This window comes from Octopus bimaculoides, chromosome 20, assembly GCF_046866305.1.
Source record: "Octopus bimaculoides isolate indiv1 chromosome 20, ASM4686630v1, whole genome shotgun sequence".
NCBI lineage: Eukaryota > Metazoa > Mollusca > Cephalopoda > Octopoda > Octopodidae > Octopus > Octopus bimaculoides.
Genome location: NC_142947.1, coordinates 7743049 through 7762320, shown reverse-complemented (window position 1 = coordinate 7762320; position 19272 = coordinate 7743049). Strand labels below are relative to the sequence as shown.

Here is a 19272-nt window from a genome sequence, read left to right as displayed (position 1 = left end):
TTGAATTAACAGAATCAGTTCAGTAGAGCACCAAACAAAATACCTTGTGATACATGCTCCTGGAGTTCAAATCTTGCTAGTGATCAGAATAATGTTGATGATGATGATGATAATCCTTTCTAATATAGGCACAAGGCCTGAAATTTGGGGGTGGGGGCTTGTCAATTACATCGACCCCAGTATTCAACTGGTACTTACTTCATTGACCCTGAAAAGATTAAAGGAATAATAATAAAAATAATGATACATAGTCGATCCATAATTAACCTCCTCTCAAAAAAAAAAAACATTTTCCAGTGTAAACTCCTTGTAAAGGTATGTATGCGTGTACATGTGTATGCACAAGTATGTATTTGTGTTTAATATATGCACATATCATCATCATCATCGTTTAACTTCCGCCTTCCATGGGATAACTGATACACTGGTAAACATCTCTACTGCCTGCAATGCCTATTTTATCATCCCTGGCAACAGTTGCCTGAAATAGAAGAGAGCTGATTTCCCCCCAGGAGAGGAAGTCTATTTACTGCAACTAACATTCCCTCATGATCTGGTTGTTATCATTCCCATCAGCTAAATAAATACAAATACTAGCAGCAAGAAACTCTGAGTAACGACTCATGCAGACTCAACTCTGAATATTAGATATTCCCCTTTACCGCTTTACTCCTGGGTCACATGAACCTCTGACATTCCACACCCACTGCCATCTCTGTCACATTGCATTGCCTTGAATAGACATACCTGCTTCAGAGTACTGTTCTCTTGTCGTCACACATCCCTCTCATCTCTATCACTTGTGCTTCTCACTCTATAAAGAGGTCGGTGAGCAAGCAGAGTCATGAGGTTGTAAAGTTGTATTGAGGTCATGGCTACCTGTCTAGTGCTGGTGCCAGTACATTCTGTAAAATGGGTGGTGTTAAGAAGGACATCTAGCTATAGAAGCTAAGCCATAGTAAATCACACAAAGAAAATGGGGTCCTTGACCCATCTAGATGAGCAGTACCCACTAAACATGTACTAACCCATCCAACCTGTACCAGTAGGGAAAGTATATGATCGTCATTGTTTAATGTCCATTTTCCATGCTGGCATGGAATGGGTGGCTCGGCAGGGGCTACCAAAATGCCAGAGGCTGCACCAGATTCTGTAGTCTGCTTTGGCTTGGTTTCTACAGCTGGATGCCCTTTCTAATGCCAACCACTTTACAGAGTATGCTGGATGCTTTTTACATGTCACCAACTCCATTCCCTTTTACGTGGCACCAGTACTTTTTACGGGGTACCAGTGCTTTTTACATGGCACCAGCACCAGTGCCTCTTACGTGGAACCAGCACCTGTGTTTTTTACATGGCACCGGCACCAATGCTTTTTATGTGGCGCTTTGGTTTTAGGATACCATGATGATAATGGTACAGTATCGAATACTTTAATTTAATGATGACTCAAACCAGTCTAAAAGCCTCAAGCATATTGCACTCACATGCAAACATATGATTACTTATAACATAAGTATGTGTGTATCTGTGTTTGTGTATCGTTTCATCATTTGCTGATGCAAAATCGAGTCTGGGTTCCCCTCCACACAGACACAGCAGCCCCATCACTCAGCTATATTTGGATTTACTGTTGTATATATTTAACTGTGATTAACCAAGATAAAACAAATATTTAGCTAATATGTTGGGAATCTCACAGAGTTTGCTATTTCCAAACACTCTGTTGCGTTAGGCGATCCAGCTCCTTGCAAAAATATAGCAGTACCGTGCACACACACACACACACACACACACACGCATGCACACACAGTGTGTGTAATGTTATGAGCAACACCCCTTAGTATCTCCAGTTCCTTCACTACTGATGTTGATATTCTCACCTGCTTACTGTAGCAACTTGATGATGAAGCTGGGTTCCCCTACCTAAACCCTGCCCTGAAGGAGAGAGAGAGAGAGAGAGAGATTTTAATCAGTCTCAGTGATAGCCAAATGTAGCAGTGAAGGATCTAACCTGGCTAATAGCTGTCTACCTAAAGAAGGGTTTGCCAGCCATAGGTAGGTCGGGGTCGGGCTGGCTGGCTGGTTGGTTGGTTGGTTAGCTGGCTGGTCCTCAGAGACAGACAGTCAGACAGTCGGACAGAATGAGTGGTGGGGAGAAGCTATGAACAGCTAAGCTTGGTAGCACACACAAGTACTGCTATTATTACTCTGTATATCTACACATGAACAATGTTAGTGTTGGACTGCTGATGTTGTTTCCCCTCCACCACCGCCACCAGTGACAACAACAACTACTTTCTTTCCCCCTCCTCCTCCACCTCTCCTCCTCCACCTCTCCTCCTCTTCTCTCTTCTCTCTTCTAACTGTGGTGGAACACACAAGGCAGTCAGTTCTGTGTGAAGAAGAAGAAAAGATTTAAGAAACTTTACAGGATGTTCAGGGACTTACAGCAGGAAAGGAGGAGGTAAAATAGTAGTGGTAGTAGTAACATTTTGTATTGTTGATGGTGGTGGTGGTGGTGGCGATGGTGGGGGTATTGGATTAATTAGTCGGCTCCAGGGTTACTATTTGTTATCTCTCTCTCTCTACTTTGTGCTGTGTATTTACAACTTGTGTAAGAGAGACACACACATACACCAGAGGTGGCTGGATCTGTTAGAAATAGCTATCAAACCTCCCTCATCTTAGAAATGAGGAGGACCCATCAGATAACATAGTCCTAGATATACTTAGACAGGATGGTCATTGCTGAAAATGTGTTTGATGATAGGTCTGCTTGGTCGCATTTGACCCACGGTTAAACGACTACAATAACACAGCTGAAGAGGTGAAAATGTAAACAGCCCCTCTTTACCAGTATTCTACTTCCTTCCATTTAGGAATTTGGTAGTTTTACTTTTGTGTGTCTGTCCAGGAATTATCTATGGATATCTCATTGCTACCCACTGACACTATTGCATGTACTGATATCAAGTATTGATAATGACAGTGTTGCTGTTATTATTAATAATAATAATAATGATGATGATGATGATGATGATGATATTGCCAGTGGATCTGACTAAATATCTTCAACAGAACACAGCTTGTGTCATTTCAAACTTGGAATCTTACTACCCTATTCTGTTGGAATATCCCACTTCCACATGGATTAAACCACAAATGGATTCTACCAGAATTGAGGATTTTACCCAGTGAAGGAATTTACCTTGGAAACTACTTGGGATTTCTGTGAAATTTTATTCCATGAAATATTTGAGAAGTTCATCTTCATAGCAATCCCTCCTCCTCATCTTCTCTCAATAGACCACCATGTTGTTTTTTTTATAATTATATATTAATGATTACCTGTCTGTTAAATACACTCACACATATCTGTAATATACATACATACACACACCCAATACATACACTCAGCTCTGATACACATACATACCTTTCCGCGTACACATCTAATACAACACCCCTTTGCATACCCAACCCTAAAACATAGTTTAAAACCTTCCATAGATTCTTTGTTTTTTGTTTTTGTGTGTGTGTTTTTGTGTGTTTTTGCCCATCCTGTCTTTTAAAATTCCTGCCAAGGTGTAAAGATATCGGTAAAGTCTGTAATTCTTACTCATTGAACTTAACTTAAATAATCTGATTCTCATTACCACCATAACTTTAGAATCAAGTCTTATGCCCAGAGCAATTAAATTTATCTTAACTGGTCAAAGTTATTAACTTACTGGCCCTTGCTATAATTAGTATGTTAAGTATATGATTACTGGTCCTTTGTACGACCAGTGTATAAGTTATAGCTCTTTTGTATAATTAGTATGTAACTAGTGTCCCATTGTATGACTGTTGTATGACTGTTGTATAACTAGTGGCCTTCTATGACCTACAGGGCTACTGGTCCTTCAACCCTAAACCAACAATGTACACTGCCTTCCAGTTACTTTCTCACTTTAAATTTGTAAAGTGATTCTCTGCTATTTATTACCAAACTGTTGTTTTTTGTTGTTGTGTTCAGTGTGTTGAGTAACAGGGGGCACCTTGCACTCTCAAAATAGGGTAACAACAACTTGACGAAAGAAAAAGTACTATAGTCACCTCTTATCACACATACACACACACACACACACTCTCTCTCTATCTATCTATCTTGCTACTTAAGACCAAGCAATAATGTCTGTGAGGTGTTCATTTTACAGCACATCTTCACCACCCTTGTTCCACCCCGTTATTCCCTTGTTTTATACTTTAAAGAACTTTTTAATTTGAGCTTTCATCAGCTCAGAACACCTTGCCATCCCCTACCATACCTTGTTGTCCCCTACTAGCTGTTTTCTTAACCTTTCTAATCCCTCTTAAGGAATTCTCTACACAATATATCGCCACTGTGAAATGTTAATTTGAAAATAACCATAGCAATTTAATTGCCTTGTGTTCAGGAATTACTATTCATACAGTAATTTTTTTTTTTTCTTTTTAATGTTAAAAACCTCTTTCTATGATCTACTGACATTCTGATACACTTTATAATTAATAAAACTAATTAAGTTTCTCTTATGAAAAAGAGCTTTCTAGATTTGCTATCTTATAATCCTTGCACATTCAGAAACTCATAAAAAGTTGATTAAGCTGAAATTGGTCCTAAAATACATTTGTGTATATAATCATACTATGTATATAATCATACTATGTATATAATCATGCTGTATATATAATCATACTGTCAACATAGATGGGATATCATGACAAAGAAAGAAGGAAAAAAAACAAGTACTTAACATATTTTATTAATGAAACCATTTAATCTAAAACCAAACTGAAAATATTCTTCATTCTTTAAAAATACTTTAGTAAAAGCTTTATGTAATAATTAAAATCTTTTTTGTATAATTATTTACTTGTAATTAAGCAGCAATAACAAATATAAGAATTGTGATAACAGTGATTTTTCCATCATGTTCTGGACTTTCCTTCATTAGATTATATTTTTGATGAGAGATTTGGGCAAAAGATTTCATTATTTCTGCAGGAAACACTTAACAACCTCTGATTGTTAATTCATTTTAGTTAATCATCAAGATAGTTTTTTTTTTTTGGCTTTATTTATTTTTCCATCACTGAACCATAAACAATCCTTCTCCCCCCTCTTTCATTGAGTTACTTCACATGTTACCACTCCCTCTGACCACTGTGGCTATTGTTTGGGCCTTTGGTCAGTAGGCAGAAACATACTAAGATGACTTCACAAGGGAGTACTATGAGGGTTTGTGAAAGGGATTGCAGCATCCAACAGATTTAAAGGTGTTGTTGTATATTGTTGTTGGTCAGAGAAGTATGTCTGGAGGAGGAAGTCGGCCGCATGGTCGGTGTTTTAGTAGTTTTGACCTGGAACAGGATTGGCAACCCCAACTGGATGATGAGGAAGAGCTCTCTGAACTACAAGTTGATAACATTTCCGACTTCTTGCGGGAAATGACTGTAGAGGTTAGCATTAACTTCAACTTCATTCCCCACCTTCTTTCTCTTTCCTTCTCTATTTCTTTCTTTCACCACCACCCTTTGTCTCTTGCTTCATCTCCAATCTCTATAGTCTCTCTCTCTCTCTCTCTCTCTCTCTCTCTCTCTCTCTCTCTATCTATCTGTCTATCCATCTATCTATCTAAATGTATATATATATATATGTAACGTATTTCTCACATCTGGAAGCAATGTCGTAGATTTATTATCTAAAATATTTAATCCTTATGGTGTGTATGTGTACATGTGTTTCAGAGTATGTATTTTGTGTGTGGATGGAGGGTATGAACATATATGTGTACTTTTCCCCATTATTGTATGTGCAAGTTTGTGTGTGTGTGTGCCTGCCTGCCTGTCTGTGTGTCTAAACTGGAACTTACTATAAATATATTAATGCTACACAATTCCTATCTGTTTTCCATTTCATTCTATTTAAGGGGACAATCTAGTCTGGAGTCCACAACAAGGGTTTTTATTCATTGTCTCTCTCTGCCACCCATCACACACCTCTACCATTTACGTGTGTGGTGTGTGTGTGTGTGTGTGTTGGTCTTTCTGCACACACACACACACACACACACACACACACACACACACACACTGTATATGTGATGCAGTTAAATAGACTCAGATGTAGCTTTTTGTTGTTGATGGGTGGGGCCTCTGTCAGCTGTGATTGTGTGGGTTGTGGTTGATGAGTGACATTTTTGTCAGTTAAGGTTGTGTGGGTTAATTATAAGGAGGACCCTGTTCACTACAATTATTCATTTGTGATTGGAATGAGGCCCCTATCAGCTGTGATTGTGAAGGTGTTGTTGCAGTGAGGCCCCTGTCAGCTTGTGATTGTAGAGACGTCTTATAACCATACACCTTTTTAGTATTATATCATGTTTAGATGTTTTTTTAGAGACACAACAAACTAAAGTCCTTGTTTTTCCCCTCCAATTTTCTGAACAGTAAGGGACAAGCCCATAGCTTAATGATGCAATTTGAGCATGAACCCTGATGAAGTTAGTTGTTTGTGAAGAACTGGAGGTTTGTTAAAGATGATGATGGAATGAGGCAGAGAGAGATATGAATGGATGTAGTTCACTGTGATGTAGAGAATTACACTTGATCTCACTGTGTGTTGGGCACTTGTTGAACAAGGCCCAGGTTACTGTAGTCTCTTTAAAGGTGTCTGCATGGTTTCACTTAGTCGTAGGTGTGGTGTGGGTTTGCTATACGATATCTAGGTTACATGATGGCTATTGTGTCAAAGAAGGTGTTAATGAGTTATGAAATGTGGTATCATTTTCATGTGTGTGTACATATATTCAACAGGGTACCTCACTCCCTGATGTGGTGGTCTCTGCAGAAACTAGATGAATGGCTCATGAGAGCTGCCCAAGCCATGTGCAGGGATGCTGTTAATAACATGACAGCTAACTATGAGTACAGTGGCAAATTTTGCGTACAGGCTGGAGTTCAGTAGGGCTCAGTCCTGTCCTCCCTCCTATTTATTATTGTCCTCCAGGCCATAACAGAGGAGTTTAAGACTGATTGCTTGTGGGAACTCCTTTATGCTGATGACCTTGTTCTGACTGACAAAATAGTAGCAGAATTAGAAAAGGAATTCTAGGTGTGAAAACAAATCCTGGAATCAAAGGGCCTTAAAATTAACTTAGCAAAAATCAAAGTCTTAGTAAGCAGGAAAACAGGCAGTACACTAACCCCTTCATGAAGCTATCTGTGTTCAATATCTAGAAAAGGTGTAGATAGAAATTCCTCCATTCGGTGTATCCAATGCAAACTATGGACACACAAGAGTTTCGGCGGAATCACTATGAAATTAACAAAGACTTTGTCTGTAGTAGATAGACAGGAGTAATAAACACTAAGAACCCACCAGAAGTGACCTAATTAGTAGTAGAAGAGGATGTTTTGAAAGTATAATTGCTCGAATAAGAACAGGCTGGAGAAAGTTCAGAGAGCTATTACCAATGTTGGTAACAAAAGACCTCTCTTTCAAAGTAAAAGACATATTGTATAATGCTTACATACAAACAGCAATGCTACACAGCAATGAAACATGGGTCATGAATGCAGGGGACATCTAAAGACTAGAAAGAAATGAAGCTAGCATACTCTGCTGTACAATGTATGATGTGCTAATGTGGTGAGAGAAAAAATTTGGCATTAGAGGTCAGATGTAGTGTGCATGAGAGAGTTTGTGCTGGTATGGCTATGTAATGTATGTGGATAAAGATGGCTGTATTATAGAAGTGATCGCAAAATGTGGATTGAACCTAAGGAAGAGGGAGACATAGGAAAATGTGGGACAAAATAATGAAGTCTGACCTCAGGTTGTTGAACCTCAAGGAGATGACAGAGGAGCAAAATAAGGGGCAATTTATCATGCTCAAAAAGACCTGCCCTCCCAGTAAAAACAAGGTCCTAAAAACATGTTGTCACTGTCTATGCACATCCCACATGCAACACCCAATTAGCACCTATCAAACCTTCCCAGCAATTTGTTTTTATAATGCCCACCCTTACCCCATTCCTAACTAAGGTGTTATTTATTGCTCAGCTGCTGTAATTATATGAGAGCTGAACTGCATATATTCCATTCCCTTTTTGTACTACTAATAATCTGTCTTCTTGGAACCACACCCCTTGTCACCCATCCTGCATCATTCCTAACATCATTCCTTACCACTATATGTCCACTGAACACCCATTTCACCTAAACACCTTATCAGGCGGCACTGGCATTAGTGACAATGATTTCACTTGACTAAATATTTAATGATATTTACAATTGCCTCTTTGAGGGGAAATATTCTACAGAATTTGTTTTGCAGTAAATGTTGTGTTGTGACTTTTATTATGCTTCTTGAAGCTTAATCTAGAACATTCATTGACATTTTATCACATTTCAAAAGTAAAAGATTTTTGTTTTTACAACCTTTCACAATGTGGCACAGCTTGAATTATGACCCAAGCACAACAGGGCTAACATGTTGAAAGCATTTGCTGCATGTTGTATTGCAGTTACCTGTCTAATTAGTGTGGTGAGATTGTCTAATTAGTATAGTGAGTTTATTTACTGTTAGATTGCCTAATGTGTCTCAACCATGCTGTACAGTACTTACCTGCGTCACCTGTCTAACTCTATGTAATAATATCAGGCTTTTAGTCTCAGTCCTGTAGACTGCATCTAATCCTGTCTACCATTGTTGTTTCTATTCTCAACGAGTATTCTCCCCTCTTCATCATCATCATCACCACCACTAATCCCTTCCAGTTTGTCGCCCTAATCCTGACCATGCTGTGTATTATGTGTTTCAGCTGCAGTTATGCGAAGAAGACCAGGAAAACTACCATCATCGAGGGAACGAGGAAGGAGAGCTGCAGTTTATGTTGCGGGTTATGTCAAAGGACAAGACCTGGAACATCCGACGCAGCTATGACAACTTTCGCATGCTTGATAAACAGCTGCACAAGTGCATCTTTGACCGACGCTTCAGCCATCTGCCAGAGCTTGGCAGTCAGAGTGATATTTCGAATATCACAGAAACAGTGAGTTCATTTTCATGTTAAATTTTCTTGTTTTATTTTAGGGTTTAAGCATTTAAGTATGGGTTGGCTAGTGCTGTAAATTCAGTCTGCTGTATAAACTTTCAGAGTAGTTTATTGTTAGTTGTATGTCTTTCTCTATAACTATGGTGGCTTCTGTTTGAAATCATTAGATCAGAGTAGAAGAGAAGGTAATTCTATATAAGACTATACATTTACCTTTACACTATAGTAATAACACTATAGTCATAATACCTACAGATAAAGACAGTCTTTTGGGGATTCACTTGTGCTACCACACTTGTAATGTGTTTATATAAGTTATTTAGAAGTGAGAAAGGAGTGGTGTCTCCGACATCTGGTGGTCAGTATCTCCCAGACCAGTAACATTGATGTGGCTGATGTCCAGGTTTAAAATGTACTGGTCCACATCTTCAGAATAAATGCATGTGAGAAAGGGGGGTATCAAATTTAAACCCTAACGACAAAGGAACACCACTAAAGGCACTAAAGTACCCTATGGTGACAGCCTTTAACTGGATTGCTTAACTTTTTCCCTGGACATCTCCCAACTGTAGTTTGACTTCATGAGGGTAAAAACAGTTCATTTCAATGGGTGGATAGGAACAGAATATGAAAAAGCCACTGCAAGTGAAAAGTGTTGACTGTGTCAACTGACCAACAGCTTTTACTCGGTCATTACATAGGGTGACGAGTGAGGGGTTAGAAAATTCTAAAATGGGTGATGTTGGTGTGATTCATGTTCTGGATGGAAATAGGTGGTGGTGGTGGTGGTGGGAAGAGGTCTAGTGGGTATGTAGTTCTGTTGTGGAAAGATCAAACGAATATTTTGTACTGAGTTTGTGGTGGGCCCCAGTAAGGAAGGATGAAATAAGGCCAGAAGGATGTTTGGACCAATTTTTGTAGACGTTGGTGGTTGAGAGAGACTGCAGTCAGGTTAGTTTAATGTCTCATTATCTTGTGAGTGCCTTGGGAAAGGAAAAAAGATAAGGGAGTCAACCTCAACAGCAAATGAAGGAGCAGTCCTTAGATGGTCCAGTGCCTTCTTTGACATTATTCTGCAAACTCCAAGGTAGGTGGTGCTCTCCACTCCTGTAAGGCAATCCACTTAGAAGGAGGCCACTCCAATGTAAAATCTACAGCTTGCTGATCACCAGATAACTGTATTTGTTATCTTCCAAATCTAAAGAGTGAGATTGGATTGTGCTGACTGACTCACTTTTGACTATTTTGTTATCTTATTTCTGTTAACCTATGCAGCCTTTGTTTGCATTCATTTTTAAAATAATGGAGAATTCAATAAAATAACTTTCTCATTGTTAAGCTGGGTGTCTGGAACAAATTAGCATAAAATTTTGATGGAAGATTATAATTCAGACCGCTTTAAAACAGTAAGTTTATTGTCATTGAGGCAGTTTCAGGTGGGTTGGTATCAGAAGGGTTAAGACTACTAAGCACTAGCAGGAAGAAAAGCCTTGCAGTTCATGTAAACACTTGTGGGTGTGCTTCTCTTACTCTTGATCTTCAGACATGAAGAAACTGCCATCATCACCAATGTCTCCACGACAAAATAACTGACTTGAAATGGATGAAAGACGAGGGAGTGGCAGTGATAGATTATGGTGGTGGTGGTGATGGTGGGGGACATCTGAAATGCTAGGTTTGAACTCTTGACTTGTTGGTCAATAGCCCAGCACTTTAATTAACGGACTGATTTAGATTTTAGAATCAGAAAATTACTGCCTTCTTCACCATCATTAGACAAGGATGTCATCATTGTGTATCCATATGTCGGCTCTTATCAAGCACTATAGACATGTGTGTGGGTGTGTTTATGTATGTATATGATTGTAGGGAGAGATTTGAGGGAGGTTTGGTTGCTATATCTAACAGGAATAATGAACCTGTAAAAGGAAATTCTTATGGGTTCACTATCACTGCTGTGTGATGCAATATTTGTGCCTGTGGTGTGTGTATATGTTGTGTCTGATATGTGTGTGTTATGTCTGATGTGTTTGTGTGTTATGTCTGTGTGTGTGTGTGTGTGAAGAAGGAAAATGGCCAGATTTGCCCCAAAGATGAAAGATGTCCTGTTTGAGGTCAAATTACAACTGAGCTATTTCTTAGTCTCGTCACATCTCCTTTTAATTAATTAGAGATGGGACAACTTGATATCATACAGCTCCCTAACTGGATGCCCGTATTGATGTTGTCATGGTTATTGCTTCCTGTTCTTAATAAATGCCATCAGTTGGTGATGGTAGGGGGATAAAACTAGATCCAGAAGCACTATTCCTCAAATGCACACATAATTACATATACACTTTCTCATTCTTTCTCTTACACATTCACACACACACACACACACACACCTACAAACATACACCTACACACATGAAATGATACTTCAGATGTGTTGCTTTGGTTTCACTTAATTAAACTGACATACTTTCATTAAAACTACCCTTCCCCTTCCCCCCAGTTTTTATAGTAGAGTGCAGGGATGCAGGGATAGTGGAGACAATGGGCAACGATTGTGATGGACCCCTATCTTCTGGGTGTGGGATATTAAAGCTTTATCTGATAGATTGACTGAGTGTTTCGCCTCCCTGGGTATCTGGTTACCCTATCTTTCATTCTGGGGAGGTTGAAAATATAGTTACGTAGCAGAGAGGAAAGCATGTTGCTGCAGCTGGTCTGGAAGTGAGCAAAAGTGGAAAACTGTGTGTATGTACTGTAAGTTTTGGTATCCAAGTTAAATTTTTCAGGCCAAAATTTACAGACGAAAAAATGACAGATCAACTTAATATGCCTAGATAATTTTTAAAGGACCAAACAAGTACATACAAAATTCAGCAGGATTTGGAAAGATAGTGATGATGTTTATTTACACTGCATGCTTACACTATATACTATGTTGACTTGTATACCAAAAAATACAGTATGTATGTGTGTGTGTGTGTGTATGTAACTATCTGAATGCGTAAATGTGTCTTTGTGTGGGTGTAAATGTTGCTGGGAGGAAGAGGTGTGTCCTGTTAGCACCCAGCCAGTAAAAGTAAAAGTTTCTATTGAAGAAAACAAGTTATGAAGGAATTTTAGCATGACTTCATCATGTTGTATTGTCAGCCAGCTCTGTACATGGTGTTAGATAAAGTTATATCCACTGCGTCTGAATAAAAGATGGGATGGTCGAGGTTGGAACGTCTTTGATTGTAGATGTGTTAGGGATAAAAAGCAGCTTAATTTCATTAGTATCATCACGCTACCATACAGCATAATGCATATTACACCACCACAGCATATCTTCACTACCACCACACCACACTACAAAAGCCAGTATCACATGATCACACACTACTATAACACTGTCTAGAAAAGCAACCAATCCACACTTGCTCTATTTATGTTCAATCAACTGGACTGGCACATTTGAGTAGCTAGGAAGAAGTTGCAGTATTAATTCATATCCATATCTTGATGTAAGCATGAAGACTGAGTTATAGGGAAGGGAAATGTTATGTGATGTTGTGACATTCATATTTTCCTCATGCTTGAGGAAATTGAATTCAAAAGAAGTGAGCTTAATGTTTTTTTTTTAAAAAAAAAGGTTTTATTTGTTGTTAAATGTCTCCCCTTTCCACCTCTCTTTCTCTCACACATTTGTCTGTCTGTGTGCCCTTCAGGAGATGCAAGAACTGCTGCAGAAATATCTGAAACGGTTCTCATCCATTGCTGGAAGTATGATCTACTGCGGCTCCATACTCAACTGGCTCGAGGTAAGAATAATAATAATAATAATAATGTCTCACTTTATTCTAACTCCACAAACAACTTGTCACATGACTAGCATCAAAGTTCTTTCATTGGTTGTAACTAAATAACAAGACGTATTCACACTTGAAATTCTCTTGCAACAGGTCTTAAAACTAGTTTAACCATTTTAAACTTGTCTTTGATATTCCCATTGTACACACTAAGATGTACATGGTTAATTATGAATTAATTATATGACAAACATATGACATGCAAATTAGTGTAATCATTTCAACAAATTTCTAGTTTGTGTTTGTTTTAATTAGCAATTCTCTATAAGTGCTCTTTGTAAAAAAAAAAAGTATAACTTTAAAATAAATTACCTATCTAACCTCTAATTCACACTACACCGATGACAAGTAATCAACTGCAGCGGCAACACTGTCATAAGCATGAGAAACAATTCAAACAGAGCAGTAACAACAGCAGAGACATTAGAGAAAGATAAACACACTTTATAGAAAAAAGGGATATCCCTCATCAGCTGCCAGTTGAATATCCTGTTGATTTTGATGTTGGACCACTATATTCAATAGTCAAATAACAGTAAAAAATAGTCTTGTGCATGTGTGTGTAATTATTAAGTATTCCATGTGTTATTTACTGTTCCCCCTTCCTGTATTGCAGATGGACAATCGCGGAAATCGTCTGCTTGCTGTGGATGATTCTGGAATCAACACACCTGCTATTGCTGCCGCACACGCAATACGTCGCTACAATGCACAGGCTGCAGATGAAATTTCACTAGAGGTCAGTGGGTTCATTTTCTTTTTTGCTGTTATTGTTTAACCTCAGGTTTGCCCTGTTTGAGTAGCACCCTGATGAAAGACATTCCACTCACAACAATACTGTTTTTTACGTTGGTCTGCATTTTTCAAAAGTTTCACATGGAATTGGCTAGTTGAGCAACAGAATGGAGACACCTCCTTTTCTAGGATGCTACCTTTTTCCAATGTTGGGGTTCTTTGTATAAGCTGAGCTTGTGACCAGCAGGTTCAGTGTTTTGTGAAATGAAGAAATTATTTATGCGCCCTTTTAAAGCCTAGCCAGGCTCATGGGCTCAGTTTCCCGGTTTCTATGGTGTATGTGTTCCCCACCAGCTGGACAGGACGCCAGTCCATCGAAGCGTTACTCAAGAAACAGGAAGAAAGAGTGAGAGAAAGTTGGGACAAAAGAATACAACAGGGATTGCCACCACGCCCTGCCGGAGCCTCGTGGAACTTTAGGTGTTTTCGCTCAATAAACACGCACAACGCTCGGTCTGGGAATCGAAACCGCGATCCTCCGACTGTGAGTCCGCTGCCCTAACCACTGGGCCATTGATGAAGGAAAGGGGAATGTAAATGGGGTGGGGAGTGATGGCAGTAGTAGTAGTGGTGGTGGTGGAGTGGCAGCAGAGATGTTTGTGGTGTCTTGGCAACTGTAGTGGCGGCAGTGGTGGTGGTGGTGGCGGTGGTGGTTGCTGTTGTTGTTGTTGTTCCTATTTATAGTTTGCCTTTTTATTTGTTGCTGTTGAAGCATATTGTTTTGACCATTTGAGCTTGATAAACCTCTGCTCACTTAGACCAACCTCTGCCCTGTTTGACCTTTGTCCACTTTGACTGACCCGACCTCTGCCTGCTTTGACCTACCTCTGCCTGCCTTGGCCAATCTCTACCCACCTTTGCCAATCTCTACCCACCTCTGCCAACCTCTACCCACCTCAGCTCACCTCTGCCAACCTCCACCCACCTCAACAGACCTCTGTCTGTCTTGACTGGCCTTGGCTCACCATGACTGACCTCTGCCCACTTTGGACTAACCTCTACTACTTTTGTACATTTTTTTCATTTTCAGGTTGGGGATATTGTATCTGTGATAGACAAACCACCCCCCGAGGACACCATTTGGTGGAGGGGAAAACGTGGCTTTGAGGTAAATATGCAATGTTTGTTTCTGTCTTTGAAGTTGGTTGACTAAGTGTGCAAACTTATATATTTGCAAGAGTGTTCCTGAAACAGCCATTACCATAGGATAGCTGGTTGAGGACACTTTCCTGAATCAAATACCTGAGATATATGTGTGTGTGTGTGTGTGTGTGTGTGTGTGTGTGTGTGTGTGTATACAACCTTGTTTGTATGTACAGGGAAGTAGGGTACTGAAAAGGATCAGTTAATTATGATTTTATTTGACATATTCTACCACTCTTGGATTGAATCCAGGGTGAATTGTCTTGGGTGGTTTATGGCACTGGGGTGTTCTTTAACACCCAGCATTGTGCAGGGAGCAATCTCAAATGCTATCCCACTGCAAATTTAGCAAATAAGTAAAATACATTTGCTGTGTATGTGTGATCATTAATGTTCACATTGCAAGAACTGCTTTTAATTTATAATTCAGAATCTGTCTGTCTGTCTCTCTCTCTCTCTCAAGATATTATATATATGATGATATGTAAAATATAGAAAGTCAGGTAAAGATAGGTAGGTTTAAAGCATGTATTTACATGGAATACAGATTATAGAATATTCTGTAAGCTGTATATTTGTATTCCTTGTAAACACATGCTTGAAGCTTACCTAAGTTTATCTGCTTTTTTACCTCCATAACAGCTTGATAAGGATTGTTTTTATAGCCAACTTTCGATGCCAAACCTCTTTGTGGATGAAGAAGTTAAAGTTTAAAATCTCATCTCCTTAAGTTACCTGTGTCATCTGTCATCATCATCATCATTTAACGTCCACTTTCCATGCTAGCATGGGTTGGACGATTTTGACTGAGGACTGGCAAACCAGATGGCTACACCAGACTCCAATCTGATCTGGCAGAGTTTCTACAGCTGGATGCCCTTCCTAACGCCAAATGTATCATACTTATTTTGAATATCAATAAAGGATCAGGGTAAATCAGATGACTGGCTTTCATTTCCATGGTTATAAAAATAACTGAGATGTGAAGCATTCTCATCATTCCTTACCACTCCTCACACACACATACACACACACGCCTTCCCCAAGGCTCATCGTCATGCAAACTGCATGGCCACCTCAATAGTGCAAGTGGCACGATAAAAATCAACAAGTCCACACTATAAAACGGTTGGCCTTTGGAAGGGCATCTAGCTGTAAAAACCATACCAAAATAGATGTTGGAATTTAATGCAATCCTTGGATACATCAGGTTCTGTCAAACTGCCCAACCCATGTCAGCATGGAATATGAATGTTAAATGATGATGAGGATATGTATGTACATATTTGAGTGTGTGTGTATGCATGTATATATGTGTGTATCTCTCTATACATAATTTACATGTCTGTGGCTGTGTATATATATGTATATGTATACGCAGCATGCACACACATGTACGCACGCAAATTAATGCTGTTATTTTATTGTACAATGTGTTTCAGGTTGGTTTTTTCCCCAGTGAATGTGTTGAGGTGATCCGGGATAAAGTTCCACAGTCTATGGCTTCCAGAATACCACCACCAATTAGGAAGCCTTGTAAGTAGAAGCTGCAGCTTCTGTTAGCGCCACTGACGTCACTCTCACATGCTCTCTCTCTCTCTCTCTCACACACAAACACACACACACACACACACACACGTACACACATGCATGCACACATACACACACACACACTCATGCATACACACATGCATACACACATTTATATATGCTTTTTTATCATCCTTTCACTATAACTCCTCTCTCGAGAATAGTCTTAGTTTATTTGTGTGTGTGTGTGCTGTTTTGATAAATTCTGCTTTGTTATCAGTATTATCATTCCTGGTATTATTATCATTATTATTATCAAAAGTTTGTTATTGTTGTTGTTGTTATTAATATTATTATCATTATTATTATTATGGTTATATTTATTAGTAATGTTGTTGTTGTTGTTGTTGCCATTAACAATACTGCTGAGATATGTCTTCTATTATGTTTATTTGTTTATTGGATTATTTTAATTGTTTGTTTGTTTGTTTTAATGTTATACACACGCCCCCCCCCTTCCACCCACCCACCTACTCACCCACCTCCTAATCCAGCTTCACCTGATAAAGTTTCCACATCTGTACTTGCATCACTAATCTATTCTTGTCAGTCGGCACTCACACTTTCATATACACCAATACATACATGCTTCCACACACACACTTGTTTGCGTGTGCACACACAAAACACACACACACACACAAAACAAGCATGTACACACACTCGTTTTTATGTGTGTGTGTGTGCATTGCTGGTAAAGCATGTGTCACAGTTCACTTATTTATAAAGAAGTGCTCTGTTGAGGTACAGTCCACTTAGCTGTAAAGAGGTACCAAGTGTGAATTGATGCAGTTTATGCTTTAGTATTGTGGGAGGGAGTTTTTAGAGTCGTGCAATGAACCCAACAACCAGCCATGACCTAATTAATCACAGTTAATGATAGGTGCAACTCTACACGCTAATGAATCACTTGTCAATCTTATGGTGCTGCTTCTGCTTTCTTCCACAAGTTATTCTAATTCTGTGGTATTCTTGTACAGTCTGATGGCCTGAGCTATTTCACATTTCACTATCCCAACTCATGGAGACTGTGGTACACCAGTCAGTGGTAGAGTATGAACTAGTGACTCACTAGTTTGTTACTAGGTACTTTAACAAACCACTCTCTCTCATATAATACACACACACACACTGCAATAAAGAAAAAAATATGTAATGACCATTATTTATACCTTGTCTTGCATATCACTCTGTAAAAATTGGTACAAATAGTGCAAAACCATAGAGTTATGATATAGAATGTTGGTGAACTGTAACCTCAGATCTTTCTATAAGAACACGTGGAGTTCTTTACTAATCTAAAGAATATTGTTAGCCTGGTGTACTCACAGAGAGCTTATGAAGTATTTTGCCCAGATTGATAATCCCTCACATATAATTGTGTGTATATGTGTACACACACACATGTGCACATGCACACACACGCACGCACACACACATAATGGACTTCTGTCAGTTTCTGTCATTCAAATCCATCCACAAGGACTTGGTCAGCTTGAAGCTATAGTAGGAACCACTTACCCGAAGTGTCACACTATGAGACTAAACATAAAATTACATGGTTGCTATGTGAAATTCTGAACCATACAGTCATGCTTGCACACACACACACACACACATATTTACATATATATATATATATATATATATATATATATATATATATTCATCATCATTGTTTAATGTGTACTTTGCCATGCTTGCATGGGTTAGACAGAATTTGTTGAGATGGATTTTCTCCCGCCGGATGCCCTTCCTGTCACCAACCCTTGCTTGTTTCCAAATAAGATAATGTTCCTCATGACCAGACATGTTTTCACTGAAGATTGTTAATCGACACTGCTTGCATGTCAGGGACATTCGTTTACAACTATGACATGTTTGAACCAAAAGTAATGCAAAGCTAGGCATAGATTTTATTAACTGACATAGGACATTCCAATTGCCCATGTTTGGTAGAGTAACTCCTTCCTCTATACAAAGGCATCACTCAACATAGTCTCTATTACAAACAATGCATTAAATCCTCTTAAATCCTCTTTAAAAAAAGTTCAGATGCGCACTTTTGTACCTACGTCTTCACAGCAACTTTCTCTCTGGAAGTTGGAGGGTGTCAGATCTGGATTGTACAGTGGATGGATGATCACTGACCTGCCCAATTTGCCAGTCACTTGATTCATTGCCAAAAATGTGTCATGGTGAATGTGGATCATTTTCCAATTCCTGTGTAGTCTCTTCTTTCTAATGGCTTCTCAAAGCGTTTAGGGTATCACAATGTACTACTTGCTATTTGTGGCACAGTCAGATTCCAGAAGATCAAAGAGAATTATGTCCTTGTCACTCTAAAAAAAAAACAACCCTCATTACTTTTGCTGATCACTGGCTTTTGACTGCTTAAGCCTTGGAAAAGTGATGTGATGCTATTCCATAGACTAAGCTTTCATTTCGGGGTCATAAAGATATGGCTCACATTTCATCCCTTGTCACTAGCTTGGAGGTAAAAAAAAAGCCGAGTCTTTGTTAGCTTCAAATGTTCCCAGAAATCAGAACAGACTTCCACCCTTCTCTCCTTTAAATCAAGTATTGATTGCGAAGTACCCATATTGCATATACTTTCCAATGCCCAACATTTTGTACCTTCTGTAAAGCACTGTGACTGCAGTTCAGTAATGGCAGCACGTTATTTCTGCTTGAAACCCAAGTAACCCATCACCAGCTAAAACAATTTGAAGCACTTTTATTATACAAAACCTGCATTCATATTTACTACATGTGTATGCAGGGACAGTAGCCTTGATTTTCTATTGTAGTTTTCA

General features: G+C 39.0%; 1 protein-coding gene across 17 annotated transcripts in view; it reads left to right on the top strand.

Moving 5' to 3' along the window:
• The window catches only part of LOC106869848 (uncharacterized), a 202785-nt gene that overhangs the window by 156305 nt on the left and 27208 nt on the right, over window positions 1-19272 (top strand). For 15 of the 17 annotated variants that reach the window (XM_014915765.3, XM_014915761.3, XM_089337947.1 and 12 more), the window contains 5 exons: window positions 8853-9083; window positions 12788-12880; window positions 13545-13667; window positions 14754-14831; window positions 16309-16402. In XM_014915765.3, coding sequence (XP_014771251.2) covers window positions 8853-9083; window positions 12788-12880; window positions 13545-13667; window positions 14754-14831; window positions 16309-16402 — 619 coding nt within the window. Of the gene's footprint in view, window positions 1-2132; window positions 5487-8852; window positions 9084-12787; window positions 12881-13544; window positions 13668-14753; window positions 14832-16308; window positions 16403-19272 lie in introns of those variants that run through there. The other 2 variants (XM_014915764.3, XM_089337946.1) reach the window with 2 other exon arrangements.